This window comes from Ammospiza nelsoni, chromosome 5 (assembly GCF_027579445.1).
Source record: "Ammospiza nelsoni isolate bAmmNel1 chromosome 5, bAmmNel1.pri, whole genome shotgun sequence".
In the NCBI taxonomy this organism is placed as follows: Eukaryota; Metazoa; Chordata; class Aves; order Passeriformes; family Passerellidae; genus Ammospiza; species Ammospiza nelsoni.
In genome coordinates this window covers 24,245,724-24,263,032 of record NC_080637.1, presented here as the reverse complement: position 1 = coordinate 24,263,032, position 17,309 = coordinate 24,245,724, and the positions used below count along the sequence as shown (strand labels likewise).

Here is a 17,309-nt window from a genome sequence, read left to right as displayed (position 1 = left end):
TATGTTCCAAGGCCCTGCTTTTTGGAAGAACAAAGAAGTCTTACTTAGGACTAGCTGCTGTCAGTTCAGCTGACACAGTCCAAGAGTAGTCTGTGAGGCAAATCAAAGCAAAGTTAGGTGCAGACAATGGGGACAGTTTCTTCAAAAGCATGTTCTTAATCAGAATGCTAAGGCAGGTCCACTCAAGCAGTTCATTCACACACACTTTTAACAGATATGTAAAAAATGCCTTTATCATTATAAACTCCAATACTTATAAGCTACCCATAATTTCTGAAAAAATCTCATGATTCTAAAACAAGTGAGCCTTCTGTGATCCTCCCTTTGGAAAGACTTGAGCTGGAAGCTGAAAACTGGCAGTCAATATACTATGCATCAGCTATGTCAAAGAAACATTGTGCAAATCTACACAGTAATCACTATACTCTCTTAAAAGCTGTTTATCCTTTTAAAACTTGCTTTTTTAGACTGTAAGATTTTTAAATAAAGCTAATAGAATTGGTGACTAAACTTGAATGTGAGTATGAGGTATTGTTACAGGATGCATTATTTGCTTCCTTTTGACCTATCTACTTCATTACATTAATATTTGTACCTCCATTAAAGAATTCTTCAAGAACTCATATATTTTTGCTAAGGCAAGTCACAAATTGTCTTACATGGATTTCTACTTGGACATAATGCAGAAACTATGATTTATTTGTAGCTCCACTGATTAAAATGCATGCCTGACAAAATGCTTAGATTCAGTGAGATGAAATTCACCCAGAACTAGCTTCTACACCAGTGATTTTTTTCTTATTATCTTTTTATAAATTTAGGTAGTCTGACTCAAATTCTCTGAGCAGTCCAATTAGCAAAGTCTGACTTTCCCTAGCTCAGTACTCTACAATTCCTATACAGCGCTCAATAAAGGACAACACAAATCTCTGCCTTCCCTTTAACTAAGGCCCTAAAAACAGTACAAATTTTCTTATTCAGCTGCCTGGTTTTATGACACTACCTATTTTTGAAATGTTTAGCATTTTGTCAGATTTTAAAAAACTGGGTGAAAGATTAAACAGATGTTGGTACCAACACATATACAGAAAATAAGCTTTCATATCTTAGGAAGTTACAGTAAAAATTAAATATAGTAGGGTTTTCCAACACTGAAGAAACACCTATAACCAAGTTCACATCCCCATTCACATATTGTCTTCCTGACTCAGCCAAGCACATATACAGAATCTGTTGATTTGGAGCTCACTTAAGCTCAGAAAAAAGCTCACTGATACTGCAGTCAATTTTAATTAACCAAAAAATATATCCACTGTTGGTATTGGCAGTTATTTTAGATATTTTTTTAATTCACTAGTGATTTTTCTCAACAACCAAATAAAGTTCTAAATCCATGCACTGTGGTATATTAAAAAAATCTATTATTGTAAAAATTCGTCTTTTTTGTTTATATTAAATAACATATACCACAGAAGCAAGCATACATTTTCAATTTACCATTTACCACCTAATGAAATCTACATAAGCACATAAATGTATTTGTACCATAAACAGAAATCCCAACTGAATGTGGCTTTAAAATTTTAGATGAAAAATAACCTCTGAATGATTTAACTTTATGAGACATTTACTACAAAATGCAGTATTTAGTATTTACAATCCTATTCTTGATAGCTATTACTACCACATCAATTCCTCATATGAGGGTCAATGCACATAAAAAAGATCCTCTAGAAAATAAACAGCCACAGCAACCACTGTTTGTCTGGGGGAAAAAACCCAACATATGAACATTGTATCTGAGATCACAGCTGTGGGAGGTCAGACCAGTACTTTGGTTATATGGCCACATTACCTGCACATTAGGAATAAATTATCCCCTTATTGCAGGCAGACAGTTTATTTGGATAATTGAGACAGATGCAGGCAGCAGCTATAGTTAAGTCTTCCTACATCTTTAACTATATGGACACTCAATAGCAATTAATCAGCAAGTTATTTCTCATTAATTGAATAATTTTAATGATTTAAATGGTAATCTAATTTTAATTGTAGCATAACCATGATCATGAAGCTACTAAAATACAGAAAATAGAGATTCAAAAACAGAGAAATCATGTTCATCACTTGGTGTAGTGGTTATACAAAATCAGAGCTCTAGTGAGAAAGATTTACACAAAGATCCTTTGAGATGAATCCTGATGCTCTTCTCCACAGTAAATTAAGTTATGACTTGGAGAATAAACATGGAAATTTGACTCTAAGCATTACTTTTCCAAGTCTGTTGGTTTTCAAAGGGCTGAACTTGTCCAGCAACTTAAACTGCCCTGATTAATAATTACTGTAACTATTTCACACAGGAATCAGTTATAAACAGATGACATCTGCATATTTGCTACAAATTTCTTCTTGAAGTTTTAGTTTTGTTTCAAAAGTGATCATCAAGGCATCTAAAATTTATATAAAATCCAATGGAAACTCTACAGCACATGATGAATAAAAGGCACAATAAAAAGCTTTAACTGTTATACGTGACACTGGGTTTGATTCTTTCTAATTTATCATGTGGTACAAATTCCATTACCTTAATAAAAATCAACACTCTACTAACTAAACTTATCTTCCCTCCCCATCCCAGCCCCCAGGATGTTTAATTTAACAAGATTTCTTCACATAATCTCAAACTGCTGGCCTTTCACTTAAGAGGAAAGGAAGAACACATTCTCTACTATACTGTTGGAAATTATCAGGCTCTGATCTATCATAGAAATTGGGCTTTGAAACAGCCCTGAGCTACTACTAGGATAACAGAAACCCCCCAACAGGCCAACTTCTCCATCACACAAAAATACACTCACAAACCTTTACTGATTTTGAAACAGACCATCATCTCTTTTTGAAATGTTATTTCCTTCTTGCTTTAAGGATAGCAAACTATGTACACCTGTTTGTTGCAGCAAATCAAAGTATTAAATCTGACACAATTCCAATGGAATTTTCTTGTTACACACTTTTCTATTTGGCTAGCTAGTTGTTTTTGTGTGCTGCTCAGAGAATCCAGCTACTAATGCTGCTGACTTGTGGCTTCCCAAGAAGATCCAGAAGTATCATGCTACAACATATCAGCCTACAGTTCTTCAGCAGGTACAGCTTCCAAGCTTCCCAGTACTGGTGCTGCTAACCAGGCAAGCTGCCAGGGAGATTTGAGTTATACACAGAGTTTGTTTAGAGAAACTAGAGATTCAGATACAGGAGAAAAAAACCCAAAAAACTACCAAACAAAAATATCCCACCCCCCCCCAAATTTCAACATTTAAATACCTTATGTGAAATTGAACTATTTTTCATATTTATCTGTGTTCATCATCAAAACTCACTATATACATACTAGCCATTTCAGCAGGTGCATCTGAATTTGATATAGACTTTTTTCCTCCTGGGTCTGCACTGTTCTGAATACTTAATGTTTACTATCATTAAATGTTTACTGCATTTTCCCCTTTTTTTCTCCATTTTGATCCATTTCAATATATACTTTTTTATATGTAGCATAGTAGGTTTTTCCTGAATATTTACTAGAAAAAATTGACTGAATATTCTATTTGCATTCCTTCAAAGTTAGAAGAGAAAAAAAAAGAATTTCTGGATGTGCTGTGCACATTATTTTCACTTTACAAAACTTTACCTGGCAGACAGGGAAAATAAAATTCCTTGTCCAGAAAATGAACCGTGAAATTGTGAAACAGCAAGATGAAAAAGCAGCACATTTCAACATAAGCATATAACTGAAGGCCAAACATAAAAATAACTTTGAAGTGCAGTAATACTCCAGAAAAATATTGCTCCTAGTGTCTTATTGTCATTACAAAATGATAATTACATTTTAGAAGAGAGATTTATACCTATAATGCCTTCAGTTATTAATTCATGTATATCAATGTCAGCTACCTTAAAGCTCCATTTGCAACAGGTGATCTGAAGCCATCACAAAACAACTTAAAACTGAATAAAAATGCATTTAAATATGTTACTGTGATATTTCAAATGGGAAATGTTCCCAGTCTACTTGATAATCATTATACATACGACTAGCACTAGATGTATTTTATTACATTAAGGTTTAACTTTGCAATACTTTCAATACCTTGAAGAGTACAATTTCTCCTTATTCAAGAATGAAGCTATAAATATTTTTAAACCATAGAATAATGTTTTTCACCCAAACCTGCAGTCTGTTTGGCAGCTCTGTTAAATTTTATTTTGTTCCAGATCAACATTAAAATCAATACGGTCATTTTAAAAAAATTGTATTTTAACTAGTTTTGTTTGTACATTTCCAAACTTAGTTCCAACTAAGTTGCCTTTCAGACTGCAATCTTCTGAAGCAGAAAACTAACCTTCACATGTGCCTAACAATAAAAATCTAACCAAATACTTGTATGTGCTGTTAAGAGCATGTATCTTGTATTTCACCTTATATTAAAGAAGGCAAGCAAACAAAAAAAGCTACAAAAATATTTGTCCCTACTTCCATCTCACTGAAAATGAGAGCACTGAATAGAATGTATGAATGAATATAGCCCATCAGAACAAATTACAAATGGACCGAATTTTTCTTTGAAGTGATTCCTTCCTTTCACAAATAACAGACTTTAGAATATAAAGTAATTTAAAGAGCAAGCAGTATCACAGGTTTTTCACTTATTTGTTTGAAATTGTGTTGGTGTTTTGGACCAAACTTACACAGAAATATCAAATGGCTACAACTAAACAAGAACATATTTTGTGATTATTGACATTCAGGAAACCAAAACTTTAAAAATCACAATTTACTCCTCCACTAACAATATTCTATGTACAGTACAAAGGAAGAGGCAAAAGAATTTCAAAAACAGCCTAAAAGCAAACCACAACAACGGAGTAACTTACCCGCAAGGCTTCGATCACAAGGTCTCGTGCTTCTAGCTCTCCTTCCATTACACTCAACAGCATTCTCAGTTCTGGCTTGCTCAGGTTATCCACATCAAACTCTCTTGTCTGTAAGAAATAAAACACTGATGACCACACTGACTACAATAGTTACTGTAATTTACTGTAAAACACAGATGTGTCAGCATTTATCTACAGTTGTCAAAAGCTGGTGTCTTTATTTGTACTATATAAAGTCAAAATTAATAGCAGATAGTCTGATTATTTTAAGTACAGAAATGAAAGCTCTCCCATATTATATTGTTTCAAACTGTTGCAAGGGATCAGTCCTGCAATGTCTTGTGAATGATGAAGGTGAAATGGTAAAGCAGGTAACTTTGTGACTTTGTTCCCTTGTGCAGTTTCACAGAGGCTGAAACAATTGAACAGATGTGAAACAGCACTACAGAGAGGAAGGCAAGAGAGGGGGAAAGGATCTTAACCACAGCACACCTAAGGCACCTGTGCAAACAGCTACCAAGTTAGCACCACACACTGGGCCGAATGTGAACTTCTGAAGAACAATTTGTGAAAAGACATGTAGTCTTATGTGCATGCTTTATTTGCAGTCTCATTTGTTTGGCTGGAGGGAACAGTTCAGGTTTAGGAGGCACTAACATTCTTAGCAGCAGTGTCTTTTCATTCCACAGTTAATAACAATGGTGTAGGTCTGACTGCCACCCTGGGCAAGACAGGAGAATGGGTTTATACTGATGAATAAAATCACTGAGCACATATTCAGTGTACACTGGGAATACCAGCACGGCCTCTGTAAAAACAAATTCACTTCACAAACTGTAGCAGTTCTGTAACAACATCAACAGGCACATGGTAAAGTGGATCCACTGGACACTGATGAATTTGAATTTTCCAGAAGCTTTGGACAAGGTTCTACATCCAATATTATACAGAAACTCCTATCCAAATATGTAAGAATAAAAGACACTTAATGGATAGGAAACAAACATCATGGGTAACAACCACGCTCCAAGATGGAAATAGGAAAGCAGGGGGCACCTCTGGGACCAGCCTTATTATTCAAGTTCTTCATAAATTGCCTGGAAAAAGGACAGAGAAGTGGCAGATACAGCTATTTCATGTGGAAGCTGGCACATAATTCTTCACTTACAGGTGAACAGCCTCCTTTTACTGCTATATAAACCCCTGGTAATCCCACATCTCAAGGACTGCATAAAGTCTTTATCTAAAAAGTACAGAATTGGCTAACCAAAAGAATGAAGAGAAAAGGAGTAAGTACTATATGGGAAAACGCTACAAAGCTGGAAGTCTTGAATTTGGAGGTGTGATGAGGAAAATGTTATAATATTCACAAAATCACAAAGGTAGATAAAATTAATGTAATTCTGTTTTTCACCATCCACAATGCTAACACAAGTAGGCACTTAGTGAATTTGGAAGGGGATTAATTTCAGAGAGAGAAAAAAAAATTATTCCATGTGCTAGATTCAGCTGCCCAGATTGATTTTCAATATGCCATTATTTCCTGTAAGGTAAACACTAGACTCCTAGCTATGATCTAGATGTGTTTACTAGAATGCCTTGCAAAGCAAACACTCAGCTATCTTCAGTGTGAAGTAATCTGTTGCTGTTACTGTGAAGTAATCACCAAATTAGGTGAGCAATGTATGTGGATATACTGTGTTTTCTCCAAAGCACATACAATCTTAACATTCAGCTACTCAGAACTTAACTTCAGTAGAGAAAAATCCAATAAGGATTAAGGCAAGTACCATTTCTACTTTTTCAAGGCTAGAGGATGGGAGAACAGTTGTTCTTCCCTCAGGCTAGAAGGCCATAGATCTAAAATACCCAAAAGTTGGATCTGTGCTAGTATTAGTGTTACACTTTTACTTTGCAGTTAAAAGATGCAGAGGTGCAGAAATGGCTAGAACTCTGTGCCAGAGCTTCAGCTATTTACATGCACTATATGTTGGCTTGAGTTTCCTCATTCTGGTCAGTAACACGGATCAAGCTCCCTGCACAAGTGGGGCATCCCAGAGCACAGGGTTATGTCCAGACACATCCTGAATATCTCCACAGCCTCTCTGGGCAACCTGCTCCAGTGCTCAGTCACCTGCACAGTAATAAGTTCCTCCTCATACTCAGGTGGAACTTCCTGTGCACCAGGTTCTGCCCATTGCCTCTCCTATGACCGCTTGGTACCACTCAGCACAGCCTGGGCTCCATCCCCTTGGCACCCTCCCTTCAGATGAGGTTGAGGATGAGGTTCCCTCGTTTGTCCTCATAAGAAATGCTCCAATCACCCTATTTCTATTAAGCATAACTGTTTTGAAGATGGGGCCATCCATTCCAACCAGAACTTTAGGCTGAACAACAGTTATCTTCTATTTTTGCTGCCTGGGTAAACTATTCCAGCAATCCAAAAAATAGCTCTTACTCTCCATACCAATGAATCATGAGAAACAACTGGTTTCTCTGAAGGCTTTTTTCCAATACATGCTGCTGCAGCAGCCTCTCACAGTGCTCCTCACAATTCCATATAATGCTCATATAATGCTGATCTAAGGACACATATAAAATGAGAAGTCACTAAACTTTTACAGCTCCTCATGTAATCTAGTGTCAGTAGAGTAGATTTTACCTTCCAGGCTGCAGCAGTTTTCACACTTGGCACTTCTAATTACTAAATTTAATTCGGTCAGATACAAGGACCACTTATCTACCATCCTTCTTCTGCAAACCACTTCACAAAACCTAATACTTCAGGGATAGAAATTGGTTTCTTCATACAACTTCTTTTATAAGAAAGTCTCAATTTTTTAGATGGAAAACTAATACAGGGCTATTTTTTTTACATAGAAAGCAAGTAATAGAGGGGCACCCAAAAAAGTACAGCACATGTATAAAGGCAGATCTTTGTCAAAAGACTGTCCCTCACAGGTGAAACATCTAATATCTGCAGTCTTTCCTGAGATATAAATGAAAATATTCTTAAAAAAAAAACATAGACATTCTTCAACATACTGTGGTGCAGTGATGAGATTTTTAACTAAGCGTCTGATTAAGCAATTACAAAAATTTTTTTCAAGTGTACACCTTGAACTAGAACATAAAAAGACAGCAAAAACTAGCAGTTAAGTGTGCTCTTTAGTAATTTATGGTTAGATATAAATAAACACAAAGAAACTTTAACAGAAAGACATTCCAACAAGATAGTAAAATGATTTTTATATTTTTAATTTTAAAGACATGAAATAAGAACTAGCCAAACCACTTCATATCTAAATGACTCTAGCATATGAGGCTAAAAACCCACTTACCCAAGCATCTTGTCTCCAAAAGCAGCCAACAAGGGATGCCTTGAGATCAGGACTAGAACAAAACAAGCCCTTAATGATACTTCCCAGAAATAGTCTCTCAACCTCCAGCAATTTTCAGCTTGTTCACCTTCTGAGCCAGAAATTTTGTCATTTTGTATATAGCAGCCGTCAGCTGACATATCTGTTGTGAACCTGCCCCCTTGCTCTTTGAATCTTTATGTAATTTTAGCATCCACAGCATTCCATAGCACAACTACACATTTTGTGTAGAATCACCACCTTTTTTGTCAGTTACTTCTGTCTGATGCCTTCTCATTTTAACGTAGGAAACTGTCCACAATCAACCAGAAAAGCCACACAAACAGAAAAATTCTTTTTAGGATGAAAGAGAATAACATCATTTTTCTGGTCTTGTTTATTAATAATTTTATGCTCACTGAGGCTTTTTTTCCTCACAACTTTATTTGACAAATTCTGAAATTGGAATGACTACTTTTTTCCCGTACTTTAATGTCATCTTCAACTTGTTCACTATGGACAAGCAACATCAAATCCATTCACACAGGATAAGAAGGTGTATGGCAGTCACTGAAGATGCTACCATGTCTTCTCCCCATACAAATCCCTGAATCAGCACTCACAGAGCTGCAACATAACCCAACTGGACCAAAATGCACAGTTTAAACATCTGAAATATTCCCAAGGACAGTTGTAAAAACGTCTTAAAGACCTGAACAGATAAAGCATATGATGAAATAAAACTATCCTCCCTCTTAAACACTCTGTGCCATCTTCTGTGCATCAAGATGTCAGTCATGGCAGGCCTGCCCCAAGTTCTTATTCAGATGCAGCACTGTTCGGCCAAGTCACAGAAAAAATGGCTGGTCAGATCTAGAGAAGTATTCTTCCTAACATCTTCCAGTGAAGCACTAAGTCTTAGAACTCCAGAAAATAAAGAATGCATTAGTACCTCATGACTTATGTGTCACCTGGGGTTTTGCTAGAGTACTTGTGGTAGAGTGCCAGGTTGTAAAAATTTAACCATCAACTTAACAACTATGTAACCAAGCCAGCCATTGTATTGGTTTTATACAGAGATATGGGAATACATTGCCCTAAAAGATATTTCATATATACAACCAAAACACAAGAGAACTTCTTCCTCTACCTCTTTCATATTTCAAAATGTTTGGTTTATTTGATCTATAAGAATAAAGTACCTGAAAAACACTACTTCAGTTCTTTCTGTCTCCAAAACTCCATGTTATTCTTCCAGATCAATTTTGTCAGGGGTGTATGTTGCCTGCACCAACAACACAGCAAACTGCTAATTAGGTAAACTCATCCAACTACCTGCATGTGTGTCACAAAAACCATACAGGCAAAATGGTACCAGCATTGCTAAAGACTAAAATAAGCTCTGCCAAGCCAAAAGGAAGAAAAATCCATCAATTCTGAACAAGAGAAGGACTACTCAGAAGAGCAGTGATCAAATTGGAAAGGCATTTTCCAGCCTCCATTGCCTTTGGAAAAAATAGAAAGAAGATGAAATTGGAAGGTCACCATGAGGCACAGGAGTCTTTTTCACATGCAAAGCAATTTAGAGTAGAAGTGGTAAAAGTCTTTACAGTTAAATGCATCACCCCACTCTGAAAAAGAAACCAAAACCACACAAACACCAAAAACCAAAACAAAAAATACCCCAGAAAAAGATGAGATTGGCAGTGCTAATAGTTTGGTTTTGCAGACATAGCCTGGTGGATAGCACTGGCAACCTCAGGAACTAAAGGTGCTGCTCATTCTGCTATTGCAGCAACTGTTCAAAACTCTGCTGCCTTCAGCAGAAGCTCAAAGAGATAGGTAAAGTATAAAAGCCACAACTTTGTACTTCCCCTAAACATAACAAAGGCAAAAAAACAAATTAGCTGGGAATTAATCACAAATGACCATAGGAAACAAGCTCCTTCTTGCTCAGAAAGCTGTTTAAAGATGGAGTAATAATCCAGGACTTGGGCAAGAAACCTGTGGAACATAATTGAGGGCTGGAAGGGTGGGAGTGGGGCAGGGAGAAGAATAAAAACAGTGTGCAAGAAGACACATAGGGAAAAACTGTCAAAAGTAAAAAAAGAAGTATTCTCAGAAGGGAAGGGAAAGGTACATATCTACATTTATTACATATTTTAACTTGAGTTCTCATCAATACACAGCAGAATCCTCTTGAGGATTCACATAGCAGACTTCCCAGATAAGGTTCTAAAAATTAAAAAGATCTGCTATTACTTATTAGGCTACACAAAATAAACTTCTAGTATAGTGATGGCCCCACATCTGCCAGACCCATGAAACAACTGCACCAGAGAAACACAACCGTGGCTTGTATGTTTTAAAACACCAAGTATGTTTCCCAGGTACAACTCATCTGATCAAGTATAAATAATAATATCTATTTTCACTAATTCTCTTTAGTTTCCCATAGAGAACTACTTATTATGATTTGAAATGTCCCAGGACTCAGAGACAGCTTTTCTGGGACAGGCAGATTTGATCCAGAATTTAGGAGAGTCATCCATGCCAACTGGACTAGCAGCAGAAGTCCAGCTGGGATGCCCCAGAGTACCCCTAGGGGCCACTAAAGGTGAAAACCTAAAGGTGTGTGTCCTGTATGTATGTATGTAAAGGAGGTACCTAACGGTACCAGCCGTGCTAGCCAGGTACTTGAGGTCCTTTTATTTTCAATGGAGTAGAACCAGTCCAGTCAAACAAACAAAAAAGCTCTTCAGCTAACCACCAGCAGAACTATTTGCTCATGGCTCCACTGACTGTAATAGGATATTAAATATTGTGCATAAACATAGACACCTAAATTTAAATGTTTTGAACCCATTCACACCTCTACCCATAACTTCAAGAGCCAGCTGCCTAAGTCATTCACTCAAAACCAGTGAAGTTCACAAACCTGTTTCTAAAACAGGTTATTCCTTCTAGCCACTTACTTCACCAGCTATAAAAGGAAGTCGGTATGTGGTCAAATGAATCATAGCCCTTTTCTAATAAAGAAAACTGCAAACAGAGAGACTGCTAAAAGAAGTGGTTATTATATCCACACAGTACTCATGAATACTTCAGGGAAAACCACAGTTTATTGCTTTGCCTGTGGAAAGCCTGTTCTTTAGTCTGAAACTAGGGTAAGAATCTGTGATCCTCTTCTTCACTAGAAGTTATCTGATGCAAAAATACATGCCCATTCCCCACCACATCCAAGGTGAACTTCAGAAGATATAACCTTTATGAAATTTTCTTAGTAACAGAAACAGGTATGAAAGCAGAGAAATATCCTCCAAGGAAAAGCAATGTCATTGAATTTGCTCCCCAACTAATATGGAATTTTTTGCTGAAGAGAATATCATCTGCTGTTAACATTCAAGACTCATAAAATTTCATAGTCATACCTAAGGGATCATGAGGGTACTGTATATGCATTTAATTATAACATCCATTAGCTCAATGATTTTTATTGGATTGTTCACCACAAGAAGTTACCCACTTATTCTGCCCTCCTCAAGCACACCTCCCCAGCTTTCTGGGTTTATCAGAAGGTTTTCTTTAAACGGTGTGGGGGAGGTTTTGGTTAGCTATTGTGGGCTTTCCTGGCTTCAACCAACAGCAAAACTTTTAACAGTTTCAACATTAACCACAAATATACCTCAGAGCTGGGAAATCTGTTTTGGAAACAACAACAAAAAAACCCCAACCAACCAGCCCCCAACCCATACAAAATTACTAAGACACTGACCTTTATACATACCCAGATATTGTCACAGCTGTTAAAACTTTTCTGCAATCTATTAAAAGCCACAATGATACTTTGCCATTTTTTAGTTCAGTGTAAGCTAGGTTCAGTGCAACTTAGGCTTCTATAAAGATTGAGGTCCACAAATCTTCTATAATCATGTTTAAATTCTCAGGTTTAATGTGCAATTTATGTTCAGCAAGTTGCTTCCAAACAAGTCACAATTAGTAATTACAGGTTAAATACAGATGGGTACACACTGTTGAAGCTATCTCTGTTGGCCAGAATTTTACACCTTACTTTGTGCTATGGGAGAACCAAAACAAGGCCCAAGAAAGCTTTAACTCATGTATCACTTGTACATACCAGTACATCTCCCCTAAGCCTCCTTGACAGCTTCTGGCTTATATGTTCAAGGATTATACAGCTGTTTTAAATCAATTGTTCCTTTTCCTGGGTAGGAGTAGGTGCACAACCAGACTGCAAACTGCTGTTTTCCTGAGATCTTTTCTTCCTGTCCCAGTTTCCAACTCTATTCCATCTCGTTATATCCCCTCTGAGGCCAAAACAATGCCCACACAAATGAAGTCAAAGCAGTAGGGAAAATAACAGAACTTACTGCATCCATCAACTTTACACCTCCCATGTCCCTTTCACATATCTGGCTCAGAATTTTCACCTCTGCACTTCACCTCTAATGACAGACAGTGTGACAGTCCACACTCAGAAGAGAAAGGAACATTTACAAAGTGGACTGCATTCAGTGGCTTTCTTTTCTCATCCCCAAAGATCTTCACAACACAGAAAGAGAAGATGTGCTGCAGGTTGTGGAGTAGAAGGCATAGAAAAGGCAGTGCTGTAGTTTGGAGAAGGGGGAGGAGAGAAAGAAAGGAGGATGGAAGTGTCACTGCAAGATGGATGGAGACCAATGTCTCACCACAGAGAAGCAGGAGCACTAGAACAGACAGAACTGTGCTGTCTCTGCATGTCACCTACATGCTGAAACACAATGGCATCACACATCTGACTAGGAGAAAATACCTCCTCTGAATGATAATGCAACACTGAAAACTTGTATTGAGATGATAACAGGGTTGCTAATGGTCCTTTTGTAAGTGACCATTTTCTAGGATGCCATCTCTTGTAAGAGATATAGTCTTTGCTTTTCAAGGCTATGGTCTCATTTTCTACTACTTGCAGTAGTTTTCAGATAAGAATCTTTCCAACTGACCTAAATCAGCCTATATAATTGATATCATCAAGCCATAATTTAGCATTTCATTACATTGACCAGAATGGCAGTTCTACTACTAATATTCTTACAGATCAATAAATAGTGAATACACCAAGGTAGGCATAAAATACCCCACAATGTCACCACAAAGTATCATGGAATTTCTCTGTTTACATTTTTTTTTAGTATTGATGGTTTTTAATGTAGTGCAACTTTTTTGTACTGTTACATGACCCACAGCAACCCAGAGTGATCCTGTGGGGTATGCACACATTCTCAGTGCAATTTTGTAGCAACATCCTTACTCACTCTAGTGGAGTCAAGATTGCACTCTATCAATATCCACTACGTGCACAGCTTTACAGACAGCTGAAGGTACTGTCTTTGAGGGGAAAATAACATTTATGCTTTTGATCACTGGTCAAGCAAAATCAAACCCCATAATTTTACTGAATAATTTCAACAGACTTCATGTTTGATATAACAGGCTTTTCATAGGCTTTGTTAAATCTACACTGAAGCTAAAGTGTGTGACAAGCCAACCCTCTCTGCACAGCAGGCTGATGTTCAATGTTTCAACAAAAAGACTGTCAAATTGGATTATTTCTTGCTATTATATAATCATTATTGGTAGACATTAGGCAGATGGAAGTCATTCAAAGATGTTTTAAAACACACACATATGTTTTCTCTCAATTCTAGTCCAAGCTGCATCAACACAATTTCAGTGACTTCAGTGCAATCATGCTGAGCAGGTATGAAAAAGGACCAGAACCACTCCCCTGCCATTTCTGCCTGTCATCCTTACCACCATAAAAATACCAGTATTTTGTGGGAATGAAGGGATGGGCTCACCAAATGCTGTGCTTTATCCTAGGAAACTCAGAATAACAAGATTATCAGCTTTGCTCCTAAATGTAACACACTATAGAACAGTCTAGGCTTTTCCAGTCAAATTCCCTGGTGAATGTAAAGCAGTTCCCTTTCTTTTCTACAGTGCTTCTGAAAAGAGCAGAAAAACTCTTTATTTTCCAGTGATGCTATTGATAATGTATCAAGACACAAGAATAGAATTTAGTATCAAGAAAGCCTATTGTGCTGTCCTTCTGCTTACAGCATAAAACTTACACATTACTAATACAAATACTGCTTCTTCAGAAAAAGCTCAGGAAAGCTCACAGCTTTTTACTGCACCATTTGTACAATCAGAATTCTGAGAACTAGAAGGAAAAAAATATAAAACAGAACAAAACTAAAACCCCAAAAAAGCCCTAACCTAAAACTGTACTTAAAACAATATTTTGTTATAAGTTGAAGTTTAGTGAGACTTATAAAACAGTCATCTGAATCATTATGGTCATCCAAAAAGTAAGCCAGATGATCCAATTCATAATTCTGTATCTCTAGTTTAAAGACAGAAAATAAAGGCTATTCATACTAACCCTACAAAATAAATATTTAGGCATTATAAATGTATTGTTTTTAAAAAAAATAATTGCACGAAGGTTTTCTTTTTATTTTCCAAGAGAAAATTAATCAACAATAAAATGTTTACACTGGTAAGGAAAAAACCATAAAGCAAAAAATTAGTAACCGAAGATAAGTTAAAAAGGAAAGCAGTATTTAAAAATATTTTGTTATTGCTCAAGTATAGCTATTATTTTTGTTAGGGAGAAACACACAGTTTACATCCTATCATCTCTTCACTTTTAAAAACATATTTTAAAATGAGTGCACAGGGGAGAAATAGCCCTCCTACCTTTCACAATGAGAACACCAAATTGCATGAGTGGCTTATACTCCGTTGCCTAACAGTGCAATACTGAAGTGCTATTTGATTACAGGCTACTTGTTTGATATTTTAAAACTGAAAATTAAGGCAGTATTAATATGAATATAGTAAAGAATTTAGTATAATTTTGATGAAAACCTGGGCTTTAAAGTATTTAAGCTTGTTTTTAGTAATTCTTACCTTAATATCCATTTTATCATTATGTCATTGTTTTAATAGACAATGATGTTATAAATATGCACTGTGTTAGATTTGCTTTTTTAAAGGAAAACTGAATTTCCACAACACTGTAGATTTTAAGACACCAAGGACAATTATGAACACAGTTGGAACAAGGTTTCAGATAAGAACTAGTGCCTGTTTGGAAGTAAACAAGATAATAACAATAAAATGCTGGCAATAACCTAAATTTCAGAGAAATTAGTGCCCCTAGCTTCGGGAGTCATCGCCGTCAGGAACGATCCCGATCAGAACGGGCACCACCGCGGTCTTACCGCCCTCAACTCCGCATGTGGCTACGAGACCGAGCAGCCCCAGCCGGACCTGGGACCTGCGGCTGTCGGCCAGGCGAGTACCGAGGGCTGCTTCACCCGGGAAGTGCCCAGACAGGCCGGACCACGGCAGGTCTGGGATGCAGCGGGAGAGGGAGAGCCGCCGGGCTGCCAGAGATCTGCCACAGCACGGGCGAGGAGGAGCCATGGCCCAGCAGAGGCGCAGACCGCCCGAGCAGACGAGCCTTGCCTGGGGGCGTGTGGAGCAGGAGAGAGGAGCCCAGGGCCGGCCCAGGGGACACCGCTGTAACCATCGGCTGGCACCGCACCGCATCCCTCCCAGCTGCCTCACCCACCCGCAGAGAGGACACGCCAGCAGGGAGGGCGTTCTGCTCCGCTTCTGAGGATATCTGAAGCGGGGAGCCAGATCCTGCCCCTGGGGCGCGGGCCCTGGGAGCCGAGAAGTCTCCACACACCCGGGGCTCGGGACAGGGACTTGGGGCGGGGGAATAGGACGGTGCCTCTGCGCCGAAAACGCCTCACGAGCGGCAGGCGAAAGCCAAGCGCCTTGCGGGCCCGGCAAAGGGTTAAAGAGCAACATTTCCCCGCGCCTTGGTCTGACAGGTCCCGCCGCCCCAGCCGCTGTCAGCACCTCAGCCCTCCCGGAGAGCCGGGGCGCAGCCCCCTCGCCGTGCGAAGCAGCGGGAAGGGCGGTGGGTGCGGGAGAGGCGAGACGGGAAGCGGAGCCCCCTCCATGCCCCTCACGGGCGCCGCACGCCGTTCCCTGCGCCGGAGCAGCGGGAGGAACAATGGGGGCGAGAACCCACCGCCCCCGCTGAGGGAAGAGGGAGAGCCGCAGGGAGGCAGACCCCGCGCCTCTCTCTGTTCTTGCCCGGGGCGGGACGGGGCTCGGCGGCGGCGGGTCCCACAGCGAACCCCGTCCCGCCCCGGGGGACAAGGAGGGCGGAGGGACGGAGCGGCGGAGGCAGGTCTCCGGGCACGGCTTCGTCCCAGCGCCATGGGGAAACCCTCCTCGCCGCGGCTGGATCGCACCCCCTCTCCCGCCAGGCCGATTACCGCTGCCGTGGCCGCCGAGTCCTCCCGCCCGCCAGAGCCGGGCTCGCCGCTCGCTCCCTCCGTCGCCATCTTCCCGCTGTATCGGCTCCGGCGCGGAGCGCGGTGCGGAGCCGAGTGGCGGAGCAGCCGCCGCCAGGCGCTTAACCCGCTCCCCGCCGGCTGCGATCCCGCCGGCAGCGAGGGCGCTTAACCCCTGCGGCGCCGCGCAGGCGGGGCTGCCGAGCCGAGCCGAGCCGCCCCCTGCGCCGGCAGAGGCGAGCGAGTGCCGCCGCCGGGCGCTCGGGCTTCCCCACCCACCCGCTCCCCGTGCTCCATACGGCGGCCCGGAGACAGGCGGAGGGGGAGCGGGACCTCGCTGCGGGCGGCCGGCGCGCAATGGTGGCGGAGGGGAGTGTCCCCGCTACCGCTACCCGGGCCCCACGCACGCATTGCTCTCCTCCCTATCCACCCCCGTGGTTTAGCAGCAGAAGAAGAAAAGGAAAGGTTGGTGGATGGGACGAAAAAATAGGGAGTTGCAGTGGGTTGGCTTACCTGATCCGTGAAACCTCTAAACCAACTGAAGTCTTTGAGGGAAGGGCAACGGTGTCTCTTCCTTGCTGGGGGTGCTGACTGGAGGAGTCACCTCTCCCTCCCCCTCCCCTGTGGAGAGGTTTGG

The 17,309-nt window shown here is 40.0% G+C and overlaps 1 protein-coding gene across 1 annotated transcript in view; it reads right to left on the bottom strand.

Annotated features, from left to right (window-relative positions):
* Positions 1-16,834, bottom strand: part of CTTNBP2 (cortactin binding protein 2) — a 77,911-nt gene extending 61,077 nt beyond the window's left edge. The window contains exons 1-2 of the mRNA XM_059472794.1: positions 16,655-16,834; positions 4,930-5,037 (exon numbers count right to left, since the gene is read on the bottom strand). Of these exons, the coding sequence (XP_059328777.1) occupies positions 4,930-5,037; positions 16,655-16,723 (177 nt within the window). The 5' untranslated portion in view covers positions 16,724-16,834. The remainder of the gene's footprint in view (positions 1-4,929; positions 5,038-16,654) is intronic.
* Positions 16,835-17,309: the final 475 nt, after the last annotated feature.